This window comes from Numenius arquata, chromosome 12, assembly GCF_964106895.1.
Source record: "Numenius arquata chromosome 12, bNumArq3.hap1.1, whole genome shotgun sequence".
Taxonomy (NCBI): Eukaryota; Metazoa; Chordata; class Aves; order Charadriiformes; family Scolopacidae; genus Numenius; species Numenius arquata.
In genome coordinates this window covers 5,381,856-5,405,955 of record NC_133587.1, presented here as the reverse complement: position 1 = coordinate 5,405,955, position 24,100 = coordinate 5,381,856, and the positions used below count along the sequence as shown (strand labels likewise).

General features: G+C 50.2%; 2 protein-coding genes across 2 annotated transcripts; one reads left to right on the top strand and one right to left on the bottom strand.

Moving 5' to 3' along the window:
* The first annotated feature begins 1,323 nt into the window (after positions 1-1,323).
* On the top strand, positions 1,324-7,120 carry BPIFB2 (BPI fold containing family B member 2). Its single transcript, XM_074157574.1, has 15 exons — positions 1,324-1,432; positions 1,695-1,794; positions 2,134-2,238; positions 2,405-2,542; positions 2,979-3,024; positions 3,285-3,345; positions 3,602-3,693; positions 3,815-3,991; positions 4,334-4,375; positions 4,507-4,671; positions 4,967-5,034; positions 5,702-5,747; positions 6,527-6,590; positions 6,693-6,769; positions 7,052-7,120. Exons 1-15 carry the CDS (start codon positions 1,324-1,326, stop codon positions 7,118-7,120), a joined length of 1,359 nt encoding a protein of 452 aa, XP_074013675.1.
* Positions 7,121-12,399: 5,279 nt separating this feature from the next.
* On the bottom strand, positions 12,400-23,823 carry LOC141471121 (BPI fold-containing family B member 4-like). The gene is made up of 15 exons (XM_074157533.1): positions 23,697-23,823; positions 22,854-22,968; positions 22,227-22,331; positions 21,805-21,960; positions 20,288-20,351; positions 19,816-19,879; positions 19,242-19,333; positions 18,033-18,206; positions 17,236-17,289; positions 16,411-16,578; positions 16,232-16,299; positions 14,359-14,401; positions 13,746-13,809; positions 13,001-13,077; positions 12,400-12,423 (listed from the first exon to the last, which is right to left on the bottom strand). Exons 1-15 carry the CDS (start codon positions 23,806-23,808, stop codon positions 12,400-12,402), a joined length of 1,380 nt encoding a protein of 459 aa, XP_074013634.1. The 5' UTR covers positions 23,809-23,823.
* Positions 23,824-24,100: the final 277 nt, after the last annotated feature.

Below are 24,100 nucleotides of genomic sequence, written 5' to 3'. Positions count from 1 at the left end.
GTGGCTTTTGGTTTGGAATAGGTTAAAGAGAGGAAGAAATGATTGCACATGGGCCATTCTGGAGGACAGAGGAGATACCTTAAAAAAGCCTAATCTTCTGTCTAGTCTAAAATTCCCTGAACCCAACAGAAACACTCCTGTTGCCTTTAACAGACTTACCCAGGGCTGATGGAAACAGGACATCTCTGCTCTATTGCCAAAACCTTCTTCAGTGTGACACATGCAGGTCTCATCCCTTCTTCTCTGAGCCACACAGCTGGGAGAGCAGCACAAACCACAGCAGCTTCTCACTGGTGTGGACACGGCAGCGGCTCTCCCTGTGATGTTCTGAAGAAAACACGGCTGCAGAGCAAAGAAACCGATGTTCGCTTTCTAGCAATGTTTGATTTCTTGGCACCCTCCACCCAGAGACCTTTCTTTGTGCTTCCCAGTAACACCACAATGAAAGCAAGCTGCCCCAGTACCTGCTGTTCACTGTTTCACCTCACCCAGGTCAATGGCCAAGGCAATCAAGTATACGGGGAAACAATAAAAATGGTTTATAAAACAAAATGTCCATCCAATGTCCTGGTTTCCAGCCCCCTTTGCCAATTCCTGCCCCGTCAGCCTTGGTTGTGAAGGTATATAAAGGCAGCACAAATCCTTGGTGTGGCCACGGCAAGACACGGACTGAGTTAGAAGAATGGGAAGACTGGCCAGGAAAGGTAAAGATGCATTTGCAAAGTGAATAGATTGCTATAGGCTTTGCTTGTACTTACTTTGGGATGTCTTTGTAAGGGTCAGTTCTGGTCAGAAGTCCAACTTTCTGCAAAGGCTGATATAAATATATATATTTTCTGCAGGTCAAACTTTCTGAATGACTTGTTTTGTTACTATTGTAAGAGCATTACAAACATTATAAATAATTCCCAAATGTTTTTCAGAGAGGTAGATAACACTTTTGCCTTTTTATTTGATTTTAGCCTCCTCCATAGCTTCAATTCGTTCCTCAACTAATTTTGGCTCCTCTGTATTTGCTACTTTTACACCAGTTGTAGGCCATTATATGCTTTTTTTAGCAGGCATGGCATTGCTGCAGGCACATGTACTTGCAGGGGGTTTTCAAGACTGAGCCTTCTGTTAGGGCTTTTGAATCCCCAGCCACTACATGAGAGCTATGCTTCATTATTGCACAAATGCTGACCAGCTCGGGATCACAAACCCAACCTGGGAGTGGATCCGTGGCTTCCAAGCGTGGCTCCCTGCCTCGGTGGCTTGGCCAGTGCCACACTGCTCTGACCAGGCTGTTGTAGATGCCCTTTTCTTCTTCCTCCAGGTGCCAGCATGGCCAAGCTCTGCACCCTAAGCATCTTCCTGAGCCTCCTGGTCCCCGCTCACGCCACCAGGTCACCCGACTGCGGGGGCGTCCTCACCCCAGCAGGACTGAGCTACTGTAAGTCCAGACCCCATATCTCCCACACTATCAGCAGGGAGGGGAGGCAGCAGCACCTTTCAGTCTGGTGATGAAATACAAAGCTGTTACTAGAAACATGCCATTAATCAACTCATTTTCACCATCCCCTTTCTATAGCCAGTAACGGGGGGCTTAGTGAGGGATGGAAGCTTGTTGCCTGGGCGGATTTCAGTCTGTCCATCTCTGTGCATCAGACCACAAGCTCCATAGGGTCTCATAAAACATCTGCCCTATTTCACAGTTGCTGAAATTTCAAAGCCACATGCGGAGACAGTCCTCAGGCAGGACCTAATGGCCCCAACAGCCCCAAACCTGTTCCACGGCTCCACAAAGCCCAGCAGGTGAGTCCATGGCTCTGTCTTGCCCAGGCTTTGCTACTGTACCACTGGTTCATGCTGGTGTTTAGCTGGAGTGCTTTGAATCTCATCACAAAAAGCATTCAGCCAGTGAGGGCAAAAGTCCTCCTGGAGACTAACACGGCTGTTGGCCAGAGCAGTTTAGAAACAAGCTCCTGGCTCCTCCTTTGGGGTTTCAGGGCAGTAGCCCCAGTCTCACCATCAGGGCACCGATTTATCCATGTAGATCTCATGGACTTTTGGGGTTTGCCCACTGTAAGGGCAGCCAGGGGTTGCACATCAGTCTGCGCTGGTCTCCTGACACCTTCATTTCTGCTCCAGCAGGAACCAAATTAACTCGGTCACAGTTACCGAGCTGACTCTGACGCTTATCCCTGACACCGGGCTGCGGCTGAGCATCGATGTGGACCTTGGCATCACACCTGCCCCGTGAGTGCCAGGGCCGTGAGGCTGGAAGGACCCCAAACTCCCAGCTGGAGAGACGGGGCCACATCCAGCACCCACTGTCTGCCTGTGGGATCTGGGGGGGCCCAGGGCGAGTGGGACCGGGAGCAGCCCCCACACTCCAGCCTCTGCCTCTCCTTCCCTGGAACAGCTCGACCACCAAGGTGATGAGATTGTCCATCGTGTCAGACCTCCACGTGGAAATGAACCCTGAAGGGAACCTGGAGATGGTGACCTCTGCCTGCAAAACCAACATGGAGGAGATGCAGAGCACCGAGGAGATGGAAAGGTCAACCCCACAGTTTTCCGTGTTTTGGGATCTGGGTAACAGGGGAAAAGAAGGAACTGAGGCACAAGCATTTCTAGGCAGGAAGGTGATATGACTAAGATTTGCTTACTAAAAAGCTTACAAAGGTTAACACAAAAACTTTATCTTCATAGGAGGAACTTTCTTCTGCTTGCAGGGTTGCCTTCCCCCATTTTAAGAGAGTTTCACTCTCTCATAAGGGAGCGGACCTTTTAAAGTAATGTAGCAGAAACATTTTTAATGCAAGTCCATTGGCAGTTCTTCGGTGCTTTAGGATTCTGAATTGTAATCGTAGCTTGATAGATGGTAGAAAATAATATTGTCTCTAGACACCTTTTGGGTCAGATAAAAGATGCTCTCCTACCCTTGGCTGAGCTGGTCGTTGCCTAACTTCTTCTGTTCTGTTGTTTTCATCCAGCAAGTCCTCTAGTTCCAATGTGGACAAGGAGATTAACGTCGATAAGGTAAGATAAAGTTTGTAAAGGTGTGAGATGGGACAAGACAAAGTTGTACAGTTCTGTAAGAATTAGAGCACTTTAAGTCAGCCTGGTGCTTTGCCAGGTCTCCCCCACACACGGGTCACCAAACGCTGCCATCCCCTGTCTCCTGGCTGCCACGTGTCCAGCCAATGGGGACACCTGCATCAAAGGTGTTCAGGGGACACCTGATGCCAGAAGAACCCCATGTTCATCTACCACCTCTCTTTTTGCTCTTTATTCCATAGATTTGCCTGGAAGTCACCAAATTGCTGCTTTTGCCAAATGAACGGCTGATGTCTCTGACAGGTGAGCATTTGCTTTCAGTCTCATTGTGGACTAAGAGCTTCAGGGCTCATTTTGGAGCAGGTCAAGAGAGGGGATGGGATCCCACCCTGCAGCAGAAACCCAGCGGCTCCATCACCGTCACCTCCCCAGGGACCCGTTCCCTCCACCCAGCTCTCCTTCCCTGCCTCTTTACTCGGGAAATCCAGACCCTTCCCAGCCCCAACCTGCCTTCAACTCTCCCCTCCTCTTTCTGAGCGTCCTTCTGCTTGGTTTGCAGCTCAGTTCCCCATCACGCCGAGCTGCCAGGTCCAGTACCTGCCCCTGGCTGCACCCATGTTCTCCGAGCAGGGAATCACCATATCCTTGCAAGTAAGTCCTCACTTTCTAGCACTCACAGCCCAGCTCCAGGCTTTGGGAGAGCCGCTTCCTCCCAGTGCTACGTGCCCTGAGACACCTCAAACTCCTCTTCTCCTTGCCCATGTCCCTGCAGACAATTTTCCAGGTGGTGGGGATGGCGATACCCCTGCCAGTCAGCCCTGTGCCATTCAGCATGCCCGAGACAGCGAGCTCCAGCCCTTCCCACCTCACCCTGGCTTTCTCTGAGCACTTCTACAGCAGCCTCTTCTTCGCCCTGGAGATGTCTGGAGCTTTCAACATGACCATCCCGGTGAGTAGACCTAATGAGGAGCAGAAAATCAGCATCTGGAGGGACAGCCCTGCCCCATGAATGGCTTGAAGGAGCTGTGTCCCCTGCAAAGAAATGAGACGGTGTCTCTGAGCACCCATGGGAGTCACATCCCCTCACCCCTGGGCTCCCAAAAATATCATTGATCTAATGGCGCATGGAGAATTTGCCATGAAGAGTAACCAGAATGCTGCTACTCCTGCATGTATCCACATGCGGCACAGTGCTCACCACAGGGTCCACACGGCCATGCTGGACATGAGCCCCAGGGCAGCACCCCCAGGCAGCCGACAGTCAGATCACAAACTGTGTTTTGTCTTTCAGACCCGTCTGACCACCGCCACCATGACCCAGAAGATTACTCAGGTTCGTTGCTGTTGCCCTCACTCCAAGAGGCACAGCCCCAGCTCAGGCAGTGCCCCCCAGCCACCTGCCCACCACCCCGGGGGCACAGGGGATGGCTGCCATGCCCAGAAATAACCCCCCTCCCTCGGCAGATGGGCTCCCTCTTCCAAGAGGACCTACCGGTGATACTGCAAGCCGTGTTCAGGAGCTCACCTCGGGTGGTGCTGGAGGAAGGCAAGGCAGCCCTGAAGCTCTTCCTCACCGTCCACGTTGGGGCAGAAACGCCGGCTTTCCAGAGCTTCCTGAGTGTGAATGTGGTGAGTGTGCCCTGCCAGCGTGCCAAGTGTGCTCTACCAGCGTGCCTGAGCTACACACAGGCAATTCCCTTTGCTCCAAAGACCTGGCCCAGTTGCAACCATGGCATAGGGCACATTTAGCTTTTCCCTGCCACATCCCTCATGGTCCCAACCAGTGTTTGCCTCCATTGCGTAGCGCAGGGCACGAGGACATCATGGGTGGCAGCGCACAGACGGGTTCATGGCATCGCACTCTTCAAAGGTGAAGCGGGACCGTCTGCTCCCTCTGATCCTGCCCTCTCTTTTCCCCTCGCAGGACATGACTGCAGGACTCCTCCTTAGCGTCGCCGACACAAGGATGATGATCTCTGCGGCAGGGATAGAGTAATGAACCCAGCTATGCTCCGAGTCCTCGAAGGGGACGCGCCCCTGTCGTAGCAGGGAAAGGAGAGGCAGAGTGACGCGGGGAATTTCTTAGCTTTTATGGTTTGGGCAGAGGTTACTGCAGAGGTAGCTTTCTCCCAAAGGAAATGGTGAGACTCCAGTAACGTGGTTAGAGAGAGAGAAGTGGAAATTGCACCCTTCCACCCCCTCTGCGTTCAGCACAGGTGTAGGTGGGTGGCTGACACACACCAACACCGACTGTCTCTGCCTGTTCCTGTCACACCACACACACTCGATGGCCCCATCTGCAAACACAGCCTGCGGCTGGGGGGGCTCCAGCGTGCCCAGCCATGGCAGCGCCTGTGGCCACCCATGGATGCAGACCCCAGTTCCACAGCATCCTGCACCCCAGTATAGCCTGCCCGCTTCAGCAGGGCACCCACAAAAGCTGTTCAGTCCTGGTCCTGGGGGCCAAAAAAATCTCTTCAAGCCCTTGCTGCTGTGCCCGGGGGAAAGTCAGGCTCCAGCCACATGCTCAGGTGTGCCCAGACACTAAATTCACTGGGGGCTCGGCCCTGGACTCAGCCGTGGTGTTTGGGGGAACACGAAAATCACTGCTTATTACAATTTATTACAAGCAGCTCCTGTGCTGCTCTTTGTTTTCCAGGGAGACTGAGCTCAGCCTGGCTACCTCGGACGTGGGTCCCGTGCCGGTAGGTGCCCCCAGCCATGCACCCCCCCAGGTGACCAAGCTCAGCCATGTTCCACACACTGCCCCCCCCCATGCTGCTGTGACAGCCCCTGCCTCAGCAACATCCTCTAACAGCCTGGTCACCCTCAGCTACGCCACCCAGCTTAGATCACCTTAAACCACCCTGGGCAGCGATTATCGTAGAATGGTTCAGGTTGGAAGGGACCTTAAAGAAAATCAAGTTCCAACCCCCCCTGCCCTGGGCAGGGTCAACTCCTACTAGACCAGGTTGCTCAAAGCCCTGTCCAACCTGGCCTTGAACACCTCCAGGGATGGGGCATCCACAGCTTCTCTGGGAAACCTGGGCCAGTGTCTCACCGTCCTCACACTAAATAATTTCTTCCTGATATCCAATCTAAATTTCCCCTCTCTCAGGTTAAAACCGTTACTCCTCATCCTGTCACTACACTCCCTGATAAAGAGTCCCTCCCCATCTCTCCTGGAGCCCCCTTTGGGTAGTGGAAGGCTACTATAAGGTCTCCCCGGAGCCTCCTCTTCTCCAGGCTGAGCAACCCCAACTCTCACACCCTGTCTTCATGGGAGAGGTGTTCAATGAGAGGTTCATCAGGGAAATATTTCCTTTGGGTGTTCGCTGCACCCTGCAGAAGGGAGAGGCAGGTCCGTGCGGGACTGGGAGAGGCACAATGAGCACCAGGACCCGTCTCTTTCTTGTTCCTGCACCTATCCTCCTGCTTTAGAGTCACGCCATGAGCGAGCTGACCGTGGCTTTCCCTTTGGCAGGCTGCCTTACTGGAGGAGTTATTCTTGCCCACGATCCGTGAGGAGGTACCAGCTCAGATGAACGGTGAGAGGCCGGGAGTTCTGCAGTGGTCCTGCCACACAGGACGCACGGCGAGGACGAAGGCAGCACCCGGATGGCAACTTTCCCTCTTTTTTTTTTTCCTAGTGGTCCTGAGCGAAGGCGTATTCCTGCCCCACATCTCCAGCTTTACCTACACTGATGTCAGCGTCGTAATTCACAAGGTAAGAAATAAGATATTTAAATTGCTCCCTGCTATGTTTGATTTAAAGGGAACCCAGGAGCAATGCTTACCTCCCAGCTCCAGAATAAATCACAGCCCACTCCTCTAGCCCTGTTAACCCAGAGAAACAAGTTTCATTGCCTTAAATAGGCATTGTTCCTGTAGCCCCTCTGACATGAGCAATAGCTGTGTTGGAGGGGCCATTAGCCTGTGGGGAGCCCCACGCAGGCTAGTGAGAGCCACACGGGGACCTTGCTCATCCCTCCTTCCTCCCCTTGCTTAGGACTACGTCTTGATCCCCTGCAACCTCAAGCTGCAGGTGAGGCCTGGAGAGCAGATCACCGTGAGCTGAAGTCTGGTGTCCGGAGTAAAACGGTGGCAAAATTGTTCTGTTGACTCTTAAATCATACTTTGTGTTTTGTCACTGCTTGAAACATTGAAAATCTTCTTTCTTGCCTTACTAAACCAGCACTTTCTCAGATTTAGGATAACAACGGCATTGCACTAGCGGCTCTCTCTTCCAGTCCTGCTCTTGGTATTTTTGTTGCACAAAGAGGATGGATTGTTATCATGTTCCATACTTCAATTAAACATTTCTCTTTCATACTGCATTTTCTGGTGTGACTATTGACTTTTTTCTCCCCTCAATGTTTTGTACCTAAAGACAGCTGAATATTTTCTTGCTAAGAACAGGTACCAGTACAGATGTCCAGACCTTACATTTAATTAAGGGAGCATGAAAATTCCATTAATTTATAAGGATGCAAAGCAGCCCCATGCCTCTCAGCTGCAGAACGACATGGCCCCTACCAACAAGAGATCTTTCATCTGCTTTTCCTCCGTTTCTGTGTTACTATGGGAACATTCCAGCTGGTGGTTTTCCCTGGGTCAGAAAGAAGGGGAAAAAAAAAAATCCAGTCTGCACAATAGTTTCTAATTTTAGACTTGAAGGCAGCTCTATTTTCAAAACTATACTTCTGACAAAGCCCATCACAGAGAAACTGCTGAATGAAAGGTGACTGCAGAGCTACGGATGGTGCCGTGTGGTGGCTTGACACGCGCCCGCCACATTTGTCAATATTGGAATGCTCTTTCCTACAGACCAAACACACCTCCACGCTCAAGAGGTTGTTCAGCAAACTAAAGGGGGGAGGAAAAACCCCACAACAGACTTGAGGGTCCAAAACGGAAGGGTGGGCTGCTACTGGAGCTCCTGAAGCTGCCCAAGATGCTCCATCGCTGGGTGCTGTTGGCAGCTGCCTCTGGACAGGGCGAGAACATTGCTGTGCCGATGCCTGGGAGGAGCACCCTCACCACCAACTGCTCTGCTCTCACGTTAGCTTTGCAATGGTGATTCCCAAGAAACCATATTAATTACATATACATCTGCTTTCACTTGCAACAGCTATACTCATCATTTCTAGCCCCTGGAGCTGCTGAAAAGCACTTCAAAACCTCGTATTTCTGAGACTCAGAAATAGGAAAGCAAACAAAACAAGCCAAGTTGATTTATTATAAGGAGTAAAAAACCCTGAAGGTTTATATACCCAGCTTGGGGACCTGACTAATGATTTTAATGCCCGAAGTTGGCAATAGTGGGAACTGCTCCTAATAAAAGCTTCCTGGTAGAGCTGCAACCATTTTTCTTTGACTAATATATCTTAAAGCCGGTTTCCCAAAAGGAATAAGCGAAAGTAGTAAAAAGATGAAATTATTTGCCAGTGGATATTCTGGCTTTAGGCTCTGCTGCATGGCTCGGCATCTCCAGCGTAGGGTTTGGGTCACGGGAACTGCACACCCCAACTCCCAGCCCCACACGTCCTACCTGGCACCAGCCACAGGCTCAGGGACAGAACTGGCTTATGCTGGAGAACTGGGTCTTCTGCTGCTCCTTCCTGTCACCTGATTTACTGAGCCCCCACAGCACAGCCACATCCTCAGGAGATGGCTGGTGTTGTCCCCAGCAGCCTCTGTGGGTTCACCTGGGAAAAGAAATGCTGAAAAAAAGTGTTTGTATTAGTGTTTTTCGTTTTTTTGGCATAAACCAAATCCATCATTTTCCTAGGCAGTACCCCAGGGTCCCACAGGACACATGGCTTCCCTTGCTGGAGCAGGACATGGCAGCCAGATGATTCAAACGCTGGAGAAACAGAGATTGGGTCCCTTTGCCAGTCCCCGTGGAGCAGCAGTGGGATGAAGTTTTACCGGGATGTTCCTGGAGCAAGGGCTGGAGAGCCCAAAGTCCCACGCAGAGCCCGGGCAGAGCAGGCAGCCCATCGCACCCCACTCCCGCTGCTCACACATAAAAAAATTTTCCAGCGTGTTGAGGTGCCAGTATGCTGGAAAATGCTGGAAAATTTGGTGGTTTTTCCCAGTTCCTGTGAATTCTGACATGCAGTTTCCTGCTTTGGATTTACTCCTGAACCCACCAGCAATTCAGAGCACTAGATTTACAAGTTGCAGAAGTAACGAGTTACACCGAGGAGATGCTGCCCTTTGCTTTTGAAAAAGTTCCTCTGCTCCTTCCCACTCAGCCCCACGCGATAAACAACATGACAGAGCCCAGGAGGGAAAGCTGTTTCCAGATGCACAAGATGACTTTTCCACTTTTCTGTGATCCCAAGCCCATGCAGTCCCTGCGAGACAGAGAGCTCCCCAGTTACCGCTGTCTTTTCCTTCTCAGGTCAAACAGACCCCTGGGACAGTGACGGATCACAGATTACTCCATGGTGTGCCAGCAAAATTAATCCCCCCCCAGCAAAGCAGAATGCACACAGAAGTGCTGGCCAAAAGCGTGTGCGACAAAAGCTGCTAAACTTTACTTACCGTACAAAAGGTGTTTGCTCAGGAAACAGAACAAAACCTCATACAAACAGAGCCCATTGTGCCAACCTGCGGGCAGAAAGGGTCAGTGGAGAAGCCAAGCCCCATCAATCTGGTAACCCTGAGATGGCACAAAGCAGCTGCCAGCGCACGTCCATGCGGCTGCTCGTCCTGCCCATTGGGCAATAGGACCCCCCAAAACCCCACAGAGTATGAGCAGAGGGGTCTGAAGCTCCCTTCTCCCAAGAATGGCCCAACGGTCCACGACATTGCCTTGTGTTCACACCTCGCTTCACAGAAACTCCTCACCCACATGGTTTAGCTGGGGCTGCCCATAGCGGGGAGTCCCATCCCCACGCAGGAGCATCATTTCTGTCTGGGGACAGTGCAAGGTCCGTGTTACCAGCAGCTGAATGGCCCTTGGAGAGCACAGTCCCACTGGCACCATCAGCCTGCACGGGGCTGGGAACCAAAGGACCCATTCAGACTCACTGAAACATCATCTTCAGTATTACCATGTACTTCAACCCACCCAAAACCCTCCTGTTGTGACACAAGAGACGCCAGCCCATGCGATGATGGTGCACAACACCATTTGGAACAGCATGGGACAGCCATGGGCAGGTTGAACCAGGACTACCATAGGGTCCAGTGCGTCCTCTGTTGCGTTCGGCGATTCCTCTGCAACATCTCACTGTGATGCTGGAAATTAATGCAACAACCAGGTCCTTTGGCCCAGCAGGTACTGAACTGTTCTTACCTTTGGAGAAATGCAGAACAGGCGATTGCCCCTGTCCTTTACCTGATCCGTGCCAGACTTCTTCCATGCATCACCTGTGCTTTAACAGTGACGTACCGCCATTAGCTCTGGGGACAACAGCAATACATAACACACTAGTAACAACATCTAGTGCTGGGAAAAACAGGTGTTTCAGGGGCCATTTAAGATCTCAGATGTATTTGGTTTTTTACCAGGAATCACTTGTTTTTCTGAAATCAAAAATGCCTGAATTCTTTTCCTTGGGTCTTGTGGTTTAACCCCAGCCGGCAGCTAGAACCTCACAGCCGCTCACCCCCCCACCCCTGCCCAAAACCCACCAAAGTTGTGAGGAGGGAGAGAATCAGAAGAGCAGAAGTGAGGAAAAACTGGTAAGTAGATATAGAGACAGTTTAACAGGTAGAGCAAAAGCCACACACAAGCAAAGCAAACCGAGGAGTTAATTCACTGCTTCCCACCTTCAGGCAGGTGCTCAGCCATCCCCGGAACAGACGGGCTCCATCACGTGTAATGGTTACTTGGGAAGACAAACGCCATCACTCTGAATGTCCCCCCTTCTTTCTTCTTCCCCCAGCTTTATACACCGAGCACGACATTATATGGTATGGAATATACCTTCCAATATCTGAAGGGAGCCTACAGGAGAGCTGGCAAGGGACTCTTTGTCAGGAAGTGTAGTGACAGGACAAGGGGTAATGGTTTTAAATTGGAAGAGGGGAGATTTAGATTAGATACCAGAAAGAAATTCTTTACTGTGAGGGTGGTGAGGCACCGGAACACGTTGCCCTGGGAAGTTGTGGATGCCCCATCCCTGGAGGTGTTCAAGATCAGGTTGAACGGGGCTTTGAGCAACCTGCTCTAGTGGAGGTGTCCCTGCCCAGGGCAGGGGAGTTGGAACTGGATGATCTTTAAGGTCCCTTCCAACTCTAACCATTCTATGATTCTATGAATATCCCCTTGGTCAGTTGGGGTCAGCTCTCCCGGCTGTGTCCCCTCCCAACTTCTTGTGCCCCCCAGCCTGTTCGCTGGTGGGTTGGTGTGAGGAGTAGAAAAGGCCTTGAGTGCTTTAGCAACAACCAAAACCATTAGTGAGCTATCAACAGTATTTTTCATCCCAAACCAAACCACAGCACTACACCAGTTGCTGGTAAGGAAGTTAACTCCATCCCAGCTGAAACCACAACACTGGGACATACGGAGACCAACTGATGGTTACATCAGCAGACATGGACTATTGCAGGCAGATGTGTGTGCTCATCATACTTCTCAATTATCTGGTAATGAGGTTTCCCTTCAGATTCTATTAGGAAATACTTCGTGGCCTTTGGAAATTCAATTTCATTCTGATTTTTGCTTGGGGACTGGCACTTGGTCAGCAGGTTACCCTCGCCAGGAGTAGCCACTGAATATCCAAGTATTTTTTTTCTTCAGGAAGTTTGAGTGGAAAAAGTTTTCAAACCAAAACCCAAAATATCACTTGTCCCAAAGGAACCAGATCCCACTGCAGGAGGCAAGGACAGATACTCTCCCTGAGAAGCACCAGAAACCAGAATCTTGTTCCAAGCACTAAAGATGCAGGAATGTTTATTAAAAGAGTTAAATGACAAATGTGTCCTGAGCTCCCGCTCAGCACTTCACACCCTTGTGAACGTGGACGGTGACATTTACTCCGAAAGCCATAATGGAAAAGTGAACTTGTTGCATATATCAAGAACAATTTTCCCTTGGAAGAAATTCAACAATTCCAGTGCAGCATCGCATGCAACTGCTATAACTGTGACCTCAAAATCATGCTAATTTCTCTAAATAAATATTTGTACACAGAGCTGCCTATCAGGTGTTGGCTTATGCGGGTACCTTAGTACTCACACGAGCCAATTAACTTTGAAGTGTCTTAAATGTTATCAAGAATCTTGAATCAAGTTTAGAAAAGAAAGGTAGATAATGCTGGTCTCGGTGCTCCATCCTCGTTGGTCTCTCTTGCTCTTTCTCTGCCCAGAAAGACCTCTCCGTGCCTTGAGCTCCTCAGCTCACACGAGAATCACCAACAGGCCCTGAAGAAGTGCAAGGAGTGACACATCCATGTTATTTCCCGACTCTGAGGGATGCTGGATCACAACAGCTTGTCAGCAACACACAGCGAACAGAAAACCCTCTTGCAAAAAAGCTGACGTTAAGTTTTTAATAAGGAGGGCACGGTACCCTTTGGGACGTGTCGGAGAATATCCCAGTCCCTCTAGGACATCTCCAGGATGCACAGGCCTGGAATTTGGTGCAGTTCAAGACACTCTGAATGGTGCCACTCGAAAGGGCTTTGCCAAACCCCCTGGACCCACATCAGAGCTGCTCCTGGCAGAGTTCTGCAGGAAGGAAAGGCAGCCTGGAGGGGGGAACCAGGAACACTGCTCACTGCGTACCTGGTCTGATAATATTCATGGGCATGAAGTACTCAGGCAACATTTTCTGACCTGAAGGTCAGAGAGAACAGCCCTTTCTGGCCTTTCAAGGTTTAAAGTCTATGGGTCTTGCACACTAATCCACTGCTGGCAGGGTCCTGTTACGGGAGCCAGCTGCTAGGAAGAGCCCTGGTGACCTGCCCTGCAGGAGAAAATAGCCTTTCTGAACACTTACCTTTAATATCTGAACATTCACCTTTATTAAGGGAATGCCCAGCACATTTGGCAGAGGGATCCCGATGCCCAGAGCACCTGCAGGGGACAGACAGGTCCTTACACACCAGCAGAGGGGTGAGTCCAGCTCCCACCCCACAACAAAGCTGGTCCTGGGGAGGGGAGTAGAGCTGCTCAAGAGGCACGGATGCACCACCACTGCTCACGATGCTTTCCATAGGTTCTCTGCCACTAATTGTTGCCAGGGCCCTTAGGATTGAAGTTTGGGTGGATGGTGTAGAAATGAGGTTGGGATTTTTTGACTACAGCCTCAAAGTGGGGACTGCAGAACTTTAATCGCTCCAACTCTCCTGCTACAGCTTTCAATCGTGCACACGTATCACAGAATCACAGAATGATATGGGGTTGGAAGGGACCTCTGGAGATCATCTAGTCCAACCCCCCTGCCAGAGCAGGGTCACCCAGAGCAGGTTGCACAGGAACATGTCCAGGTGGGTTTTGAATGTCTCCAGGGATGGAGACTCCACCACCTCTCCAGGCAGCCTGTTCCAGGGCTCTGCCACCCTCACAGGAAAGAAGTTCCTCCTCATGTTTAGATGGAACTTCCTGTGTTTGAGTTTGAGCGCTTTCCCTCTTGTCCTGTCACTGGGCACCACTGAAAAAGAACTGGCCCCATCCACCTTGACATCCCTCTCCCCTCCTCAGCCAAAGCACTGCCAATGTCACCGCTATCCTGGTCACCTTACCGTTGAGAAGGGGCAGAAAGGTTTCCGTCAGCAGACTGCTGCAGTGTGGCTTCAGGCTGGAGATCTGAACGAGAGAAGGAAGATGTGCGTGAGCGGGGCTGCCGGGCTCACGCCAACAGCAAGCACAGCCCGGCCCCGCGGCTGGAATACAGCCAGTCCCGGGGACCGGAAATCACTTCCCACTGACACAGCGAAAGAACAAATAGACCCTCTTTTTCTCTAAAGCAAATCTACTTTTCTTCCTCGATTTGTATTTGGTGCTTCCTTTGGGAAAACCTTCTCCCAGGCAAAACTCCTGCTGGAGCTCCATGTAAGCTTTGCCAAAGCAGGAGTGAATAAACAAGCAGACTTCAGGCTTTACATTTGCATTATTAGAAAAGGCAGAAGGAAAAAAAAAAAAAAAAAAAAAGCGGCAAAAGAAGAATTGCTATGACCTAGAAAGTAGAGCAGCTAACAACTAAGGCCATCAGGAGATGATGTAATCCATCACAGCCAGGACGCGTTACAGCATCACACAGTGACCACGTGTCTCCCTCCTTCCCCGGAGCCACCGGGCACCGCGCTCGGCCGCTCCACACACCGCGCACGGCCTGGACTGGTACCAGAGACTTACGCTGCTGATGCCGACATCGGAAGACTCCAAGGAGAGGGAAGTGCTGCAGGGAAAGGAAAGCAAACAGCACATCAGATGCCAGGAGCTCACAGATCCCTGTGGTGAGACCCCTGACACCTCCTAAAGCAGCGTTATTTAGCCCATGGTCAAGGGATCCCTGTGAGGCATCACTGGGGAGGGGGTGTCCATAAAGGATTCACTTTATTGTAACACAGAAAGCAGGCACTGCCACACTTGCAAGAGAGAAGTAAAATAGGAAAATAAAAGCTTAACTTAATTTTTGCTTTTAAATTAAGCAGCGCTGCAACAGGGCACACACTAGCTCCTGGCTTCCCCTTCCCTCTCCCGTACCCAGGTAGTTGTTTTGCCTCAGGAAAGGCATCAGCTCCTGTTTTGCTGAGAGCAGAACTTCTAGAAAAAGCATCCAGTCTGGATTTAAAGATCATGAGCTCTGGAGAATTTGCTACGGCTCCTAATCTATCATTGCAATCACACAACTATCTCCATAGCTTAAACGTATGCTTTACTTCCACTTTGAATTTCTCTTTTCTACTTCTATTGAATCTTGTTATATCTTTGTCTATTGAATTAAAAGCCCTTTGATGCATTTCTATTCTCTGTATTGCTGCATACAAGCTCTGCCAATGTTGCTTCTAAATCTAGCTCTTTGACAAGCTAAATGGCTTGAAATCCTCAAACCTCACACTGTAAGAAATGCTTTCCAATCTTTAATCATACCTTGACTGGCATTAATGACAGTACTTCCCTTTACTGCTTTATCATTCATGTCCAATCTCAGACATTTCAAACTACTGCCCAGGATGAAAGTCAAGCTGACAGTCTTACAATTATTCAGATTAACTAATTTCTCCTTGTTATAAAACTGACACAGACTTTTCCTCCGGTCTCCTAAAGCTTTCCAGCTGCTCTAACATTTCCTGAAAGTCTGCGATACCTGCCCACCTCCTGCCATCAGCCAGGTATGAAATTCTCACTTCCAGGAAATGAAACGTCTGTTTTACAGACACTGGAAAACATTTCAAGTTCGCAGCCTCAGAGCTAGCTTTGCAATGCAGAGAATGTCACCAGCCTGCAGGAGGGCAGCACTGCCCAGCTTTGTCACAGCCCTGTTTGTGCAACGCTCCTGTCCCCTCTGCTGTAGTTCAGGCAGCTCCAGCAGCGCTCTGTCACCGAGGGACATGCTGTTACAGCACTTGGAGCATCCCTGATGAGTTGCAGCCCTCATCATAGAATCATTTTGGTTGGAAGAGACCTCTAAGATCATCAAATCCAACTGTTAACCCAAAACTGCCAAGTTACCACTAAACCACGTCCCTCACCACCACATCTACCTGTCCCTTTAAATACCTCCAGGGATGGATGGTGACTCCACCACTTCCCTGGGCAGCCTGTTCCAATGTTTGATAACCCTTTTGGTGAGGAAGTTTTTCCTAATATCCAATCTAAACCTCCCCTGCTGCAACTGGAGGCCATTTCCTCTTGTTCCATCGCCTGTGACTTCGGATAAGAGACCGACCCCTACCTCTCCACACCCTCCCTTCAGGTAGTTGTAGAGAGCGAGAAGGTCTCCCCTCAGCCTCCTTTTCTCCAGGCTGAACACCCCCAGCTCCCTCAGCCACTCCTCGTAAGACTTGTGCTCCAGACCTCCCACCAGCTTCATTGCCCTTCCTGCTGTCCTGCTCTTCTGGCCACTGCTTCCCAGAAAACTGAACCTACACCCTGAGCTCCAGGAAAGCCAGAGTTTCCCAGCATGGCCGAACACCCCAGGCTGTCTCAGGGGAGCAAGAGGCTGGGGAGCTGCAGCAGGCTTTGCTTCGAGCCCTCCAGTAAAATCACTGTGGGGACAGCCTACCTGCCCAGGGACAACCCCAGCACCAGTCTGCCTCCAGCAATTGACACGAGGGCGTTTAGACCGAGGTCCTGCAAGCACACAGGGAGAGGATCAGCCCGTGGAGATGCCCCCATCCCAGCTGCCAGTCACTCAGCCGGCTGCACACTTCACCGGTTTGAGGTCTTTACATCCACACTTACGGCCTTCAGCAGCAGAAGGTTGAGGATGGATCCATCTAAATGCTCAACGAACAGCTGAATCATGACCGAAAGCTCGATGGTGGCTTTGTTTTCTTCCAAGAGGATAAGCGGGTTCCCAGACAACGTTAGCTTAATGACCAGAGGACTGGTCCCACGGCAGATGGAGCACTGTGGGAATCGGGGACACATGGAAGTGGCTACCCGCAGCCCACCCACTGGCCAGGCAAGAGACCAGCAGTCCTCTGGTGGACTCTGCCAGACCCATAACTCTGTAGGGCCTCCCCTAAGGTCACACAGACCTTGGACAAGCCAAATTTACAGAGCAAATAGGTCCGGCAGCACAGGTCAGCACTCCATGCTGTGGGCAGTAGGGGGCTGAGGAAGCAAATGTGGACACTAAGGGGGCTGTGGCTGTAAGAGGGTGCCCGTGGTGCCCAGGAAACAGGAGATGCCAGACATTTATCATCTCTTTCTGTCAATGGCTGTGAGCTGCCAGAGAAGATGTTCCCCTGCTTAGGGAGTGGTAGGAGGTTGGCTACAGCCGATGGCCCACAGGAGAACGGGCACCGCACAGAGGCTGCCAAGGGCTGGGCACAAACCTCTGGTCTCTTCACCCGCTTCCCATCAGCCGGTCGGGCAGCAGGGCAGCCTCAAGCTAGGCTGGCACGGCTCAGCTGTGGTGCATGCTCAGCATGGCCAAGAGGAGGGGAGCAGAAAACAGGAGACCTATGGCAGCAACATGCCGGCACATCCAGATGCATCACTTGTATGGCCTCAGACCTGGCAAGGTTTATACAAACCCTCAGGCCAGCAAAAGTTACTCACCCCACCAGGAGCAAGGGTTGAGATGGCTTCTTGCAGACCGCTGGCACCGGAGAACTGTTGGAACAAAAGCACAAGCAGCCCCGGTGAGCACTCCAGCTGATTCCAGCAACACCCATCTTGCCAGGGCCACCCCTCTCCCACTTGTGTCCCTGTTCCCACCCAGCTTGTTCCCACTCCTGGGCCTAGTCCTCAAGCCCTCATTCACTCACTGTCCCCAGCAAAGCCCTGGGCAGCTCAGTCACACACAGACCTACATTACGGCAGCAGCCTGAGCCCTCTGCCATCTCCAGTGCTCCCCAGCTGCCTGGGCAATTCCTGGTCAGCCATTAAGGTGAGAGCAACCAGCAGTGGAAGGAGATGTAACAGAGAGGCTTTCAACATTTGCCAGTGTATGGACCCCTGGTATTTCCCAGTGGAAGTACAGAATGGAAGTAAAGAAGATGCATACGCCTAGAGAAGTGCATTGCATAATCGAAATTGCTTTTCTCAGAGACATTTTGCAGACTCCTGGAAATGGATTACAGACCTCCAGAAGTCCACGGCATGACCAGTACACAACCAGTTTCAACAGGCATCTCTGGGGGTGCCCATACAGAAACAAGAAGGGCTGATCATTGCACGTGCCGTTATGGCTTTCTAAAAAGAGCAGTAAGGAGGCAGCGCTGGGGCTTGAGCATCTGCAAGTAAGAAATGCAGACGCAGATCCACAGCCTGCTCCCCGAGCTGAGATAAGGTCAGGCTGATGCGTGTCCCTTGCCACCTCCCCTGGCATGAAATACAGGTGCTGCTACACTCACGACTTCTGGCGAGCAGGGGAAGGTCTGTGGCGGTATCTGGATGAGGAGGGACAGGACTGCATTGAGAAAGCTCTGACGCAGTCCCAAAACCAGAAGCTTGTCCAGCAGTGGAGGCAAAGCAGAGGCGGACGAGTCATGGGGGATGATGCTGCCTCCCACCTGCTTCACTGCACCCTGCAAAGAGAGGTGACAGGGACAGTAAACTGATCCTTCAAAGCCACAAGGCATGCCCAGATCCTGGAGACTGAGAGTGCGGGGTCTGTGCCAGCTGAAACAGCCCTCCTCTCGCCAGCAGCTTAGGGACAGCATTGGACTTGGAGCAATTCCCTCTATATTTAATAGACGAAAGGAGCTGATAAGGGCCAGAGGGCATAACTGAGGCTTTCTTAGTTAATAACACGCTTTGTCCAAATCACAACTCGCCGCCTCAGTTCATCCTCGAGATTTCATTCCAAGAGCAAATGAGCGGTGAAGATGCTGCCAGCCCGGCGGTCCCAGCCCTGCCTTCCCTCCCGCCAGCACCCAGCCAGGCGTGAGCCACCCTCCAACTCCACAACAAACTTGCACCAACACCATCTACTTGCTAAGGAGACCAATTCTGACCATCTGGGGGTGGTGGGGGCAAAGACTAATCCCAATGAAGTTTCTGCACCAAAACAAGTGCACCAGCACTGATCATACTGACTGCAGTGTTTGGTATCAGCCCTTGCTCCTCTTTATTGCTTATGTCCCAGTTGCTTCTCTTGTATTTAAGCTCTCCTCTTTGAAAGTACTGTTTGGTTTTTGCTGGTCCTTTTTTTCTCCCCCAGTGAGACAGAAGTAAAAAAATACATCCATTAGCTTGGTTTAGCATTCACCCACCACAGAGACTGAATAGTGAAGGCAAAAAGCAGTAACACCCACTCTGCAGCCAGGATGAAGGAGAGGATGAAAACCGCTTGTCTCACCAGTTACAAACAGCAGGCACACAGTCCCAGGATAAGTTTGCAAACAGAGGAAAAGAAGAAAAGCACACACGCTCACTTAGTGGGAAGTTAGATAAGGATCTAAATATTTAGCTAGCACCTCCACAACAAGTCATTAGCCCAGCTCCTCCATGCGGTTGTCCTGGAAGAAGACAACTGCTCCCATGGGATGAGGTGAACAATCTGAAAGTCACCATGCCGCAGTCACTCTCACAGGGTACCTCATTACCCAGCGTTAACTTACATCTAAATCCAACCCAAGGAACAAGCCAGAGGTAAACGGGAGGCTGGCCAGCTGGTAGTGAATTGTTCCTGCCGTTCCGACTGGGATCACCGCTTCACAGAGGGGAAAAAAAAAAAAAAAAAAAAAAAAAAAAAAGATCATTACAACATCAGGAAATAATCAGCAACACAAACTCCTCCCCTGACCCCACAGGCCCCCAGCCAGACCTCGCACCCACAAACCAGGTCCTGAGCATTCACTTCACTTCTCTGGGATGCTCACTGTTACTCAAAACAGCCAAAACACCCCGCAATTCAGCCTTGTGGGATCTGCCTTTAGAATATAGCCCAAAAAGAGGATCAAATATAATAAGCTAAATCCAAGGTTGATGTATAGAAATGGCATAAGGAGGGCCAAGGTAGGAGCAGTTCACACTGCTGGGGTGTGAATTCAAGGTTCAATAACAGCCCTGCAGAGGTGCAGCTCCCCCATGATGGACTCCTCACTTATGGACTAGACGTGGGGACAGCATTTCCCACTGTGGGACTGCAGGGAATGTATGGAAACAGCACCTGATCCTCCAAAGGAAACGTACCGTTGAGCGTGCCCATGAGCTGGATGTTCACAAGGTTGATGACAATATCAACTACTGGACACAGCTGCAACACAAAGCAGAAATGCATCTGCTCGACCCCCCTCGCTACCCCCCTGCAGCCTGATCAAACCCATTCCTTTTCATCTAAATCCCCAGGGAAAAAAAGCACTGCGTGGCATTAGGCAGCAGCTGGGATGCTGTGAAGGGCTTGGGGGCAGTGGAGCATCCCTGGAGCTGTGTTACCGCACCAAAGGGGACTGCTTTAATCTGGGGAATATTTCAGGCATCACTCTGCAGGCAGAAACATGCCGGGAGGAGCCAGGCTGGCCACAGGCATCCCTGTGGAGCAACACGTGCCAGTGATGTGGGAAAGCAACACAGAAAGACGGCGCAGCTGGCTGTGACCTCAGAATGTGTTGTTCCCGATATTTCTGTGTTTCAGCTATGAAAGAAGGACCATCTTCAGGCTTACCAAACCGGGCAGAGTTGCTCTCAGCTGGTTAAGCACTATATCATTTACTGATAGGGACAGTAAGCTGGAAAGGAAAGAAAAAAAAAAATTCCAATCACTACAAACACAGCTCCAGGACAGGAGACCAAAGGATGTCCAGCCTTCATTTTATACACCACCACGTCCCTAGTCATCCCTTCAGAGACACTGCTGCAGCCAATGCTGGCACGAGCAGGGGTTGTGCAGGAGGCAGGGAGGGCAAGGAGCTGCTCGCCTCACCAAGGGGAGGATTGGGATGATTTCTGAGAAGCGAAGGCTTCAGCACGAGGGGTGTGCAGACACCATTGCACAGAAAGAGAGTGCCTCTCGCAGTGTAACCTGAGTCTGGTTGTCTCCCTCTGGTATTTAAATCGGGGCTGTAGTTAAGGGAAGGTGGAGCTGTTATGAAATACCTCCGTGTTAGTTATGGGAAACAAACTATTTACATGTGGTATAACAAGAGGAGAAATCTGCTGTGTAACATTTCAACGCTGCTGCTAATTAGATCACTCTGGGATGTGTGATGCCTGCAGGCAGTGCAGAGCCGTTTCCTTTTGATAATCAATATATATCTAGACTATTGAGTTAGAACATGCGGCAGCACCCTTGGCAAGCCACAGACAGCAGGAATTCATAATGCATCTCCTTATTTATGCCCAAGCTCTGCTTATATACACGTCTGAGGAACTGCTGTGAGGCCAATCACATACATCCACACTCCCTCTTACCCCACAGGGAGCTCATTTCCTGCACACCATCACTTTAATCCATCTAAAACTTAAAACATGACCCCCGGAGTGGATGAGTCGTGTTCCTCTGTTCACTTACACAGTCTCTCTCAAACTAGCTGCTGCACTGATTGAAACATAATGCATAATGCAAAAATTAATTAGGAGAAATTCAATGAACCCGAAAAGTGAGTAATTCAAAAGCAATAAAAGAAAATATTTCCTGTGATCAATTTACTGTTGCATTCATCAATACAGGAAGTCAGCAAATTCTTTCTGCCAAGTATTTAATAAGATTGAGCAAGAGATAAGACATTTGCATGGAATTACACACACCCACAGCATTCAGACCGAAAGTCCATATGCCCAGCATCTTTCTGTGACAGCAGCCAAAGGCAGAGTATAAAACCAGGGGCAAGCGATGGTGCTCTTCTCCTGGAAACGCTCCCTGCCCTATTATTCCTATCCTTTGGATATCAATTCACAATCTAAGTCTAAAGAAAGTGCACTGGAAGAGGTATCAAACCTCATACTTCAAATCTTAAAATTTCCATGAGCAAACAGGGCAAATTAACCCTCATCTTCCGACAACCAAATTTTTTTGCCAGTTCCACTGAAGCAACCGACTTTGGCAAAGGGAAAGAAAAGACTTCCCTGAAGCCTGGCTCTGTATCAGCTGAGCGCCGTCTGTGTCCTGGCAGATTGTCTAGATCATTGGATAAAGAGCAGGGGATTGCACGCAATAGAAAACATAAATCCATAGGCACTTACCCAGAAAGGATCTTGATCTTTATGGCACCAAGAATGCAGAGGCAGTCTTCAATGACAACCTGGACCGTGCCCGATTCAAAATTTGTGCATTTAATGTTTGCAGTAATGTTCACATCCACTAAGATATCAATTAGATCTGAAAGAAGGCCAACCAAGCTGAAAAAAGTAAATGGGTTGAACAGATTTCATCTCTCAGCCTCTAACCAGAGGAACTCAGCAAAGCCAGCTGCAACAAACTGCACCTCCACCTCCTGCAATGCATTACAAATGCCACAACCCATCCTTTGGTGCCTGTTCTGCTCTGTAACCTTATTATAGGTAAGAAACACCTAGAAACCCATGAAAGATGCAAAACATCCACACAATAGGAAGCCTGAAGATAGGGTTTTTCCTTAACAGCGACCATGAAACACCACACTCACCAGTTGCCACTGAGCTCCAGCTTTGTGGCGATGGTCAGCTGGACCCCGATTCCTGGCAGCAGCACCACCGAGAGCTTGGGGAGCTGAACCTTGACAAGGTGCAGTCTGCAAACAACAGCAAAAGCTGGCACAAATCTTCTAACAGCTGAGCAGCTCTATTCACTGAGGAACCTAGAGCACCCACATCACCACGGCCACCTCCAGCTTGAGAGCATGAGCATTATAAGCAAGAGATACCAGCTCCAGGATGAGAGAAAGAATCCACAGCTGAACCCCAAAATAAGGCAATCTAGAATCCAATTGGGGTGGAAGCTGACTGCTTCCACCTTTATAGAGCAGTCAGCTCTCAATGGCAGCTTCCTCTCTCTCTCTCTCTGTGCTGTCAAGCATCTCAGATATCAACAGCAGCATCAGAGCCATCATTCTGCATCTGCATCCATCACCTGCAGTGCGCTTCCTCATCCACCTTGCTACCACACAGAAAACTTTCATCAGGTCAGAATTTCAGTATCAAAATAAACTGAGGATAACTACTTGAGCCAATCGTGCCAACTGCAGCTCAGCTTTTGTTGCTTCAGAATTGATGGTGAAGGTGCACTCACGGAGAAGCCCTTGCTCTCTACTTACCCAGTGATGCTGGTGGGAGAGCTCAGCAGACCCCCATCACCCACGATGTTTGGGAGCACGAGCCCCTGCAGGTGCTGCTGGAGAAGCCCGTTATGAATTATGGCATCTGAGAGAACTGGAAAACATCTCTGTGTGAGGACCAGCACTTGCATCAATGACCCCTCTCTACTCAGTCAGACCTGTCCTGGCAAAGGCGTGACACAACAAAGCCCCACCATTCCCAAAAAGCTCCTTATAAAGCTGTCTCGGTGCGGTCAAATCATACAGGGGAGGATATTTTAAAAGGTGCACTAAAACAAAGCTGCCCTTAGTGAATTAAGCAAGAGGGGTCGCAGTGGAGAACACCCCAAACCTCCAACTTAAAGATTATAGCGCGGTTGTCCACTACCAGAGGTGACAGCAGCAGCCCTCAGTGGCTGTGCTTCAGCCCACAACTTGTTTCCCATGTGTAAATGGGTTTTGTTTGTTTGTTTTTAATAGAAGCAACTTGAAACAAGACTCTTATTTTTGCTGGAGCACTGCAAATATTAACACGGCTGCTAAACTTCACAGCAGTTGTTTGCCAAATATCAGCTGCTCCAATATGGAAATGAGAAACAAAAGGCAAAAAGTGGAAATAATCCAGATCTAGCCCTGAAATTCTCTATGGCTGCTTGGTGTCCCAGTTCTGGAGCAGAAAGGTTTCCCTGACTCGTGAACCCAGCGATGGCTGTCAGAAGCTCTGAGCAAAGTCTGCAGCCCTGAGGAACTATAAAATAAAGATGAAGACACTCAGGATGTGTTACTCCATGTCACGGTCCCATGTAGCTTTCAAAACAAATATAACTCATGTCTTCTAGTTACCGTTCTGCATTGCCCCTGGACTGACAGCGCAGGACAGACCGGACAAGACTTCCTGAGAGGGTGAGAGGAGGCCACAGAAAAAGATGATTCCAAAAAGCTTCAACATCGTCATCTCCAGAAGATTCCCCTGCTGGCAAGGGAGACATCAGAGTGAAAAGTGGTGGAAAAGCATCTAAGAAGAGATCCAGAAGAGATCCTGGTGTCTTTACGGGGAAAGAGGTCAAGCAAGAAGAGCTCGATAAAGAGTAGAGGAGGGACAAGTCAGACTCTGCTCGAGCCCAGGGCAGCAGGACCTTGTTCACACCCACACACATGGACAGACTTCAAGTGTGGGTCAATAAAAGCCCTTTCCTGGTCCTTTGTGAGTAGCCCAAAATATTCTACATGTTCACGGAAAAGAAAGC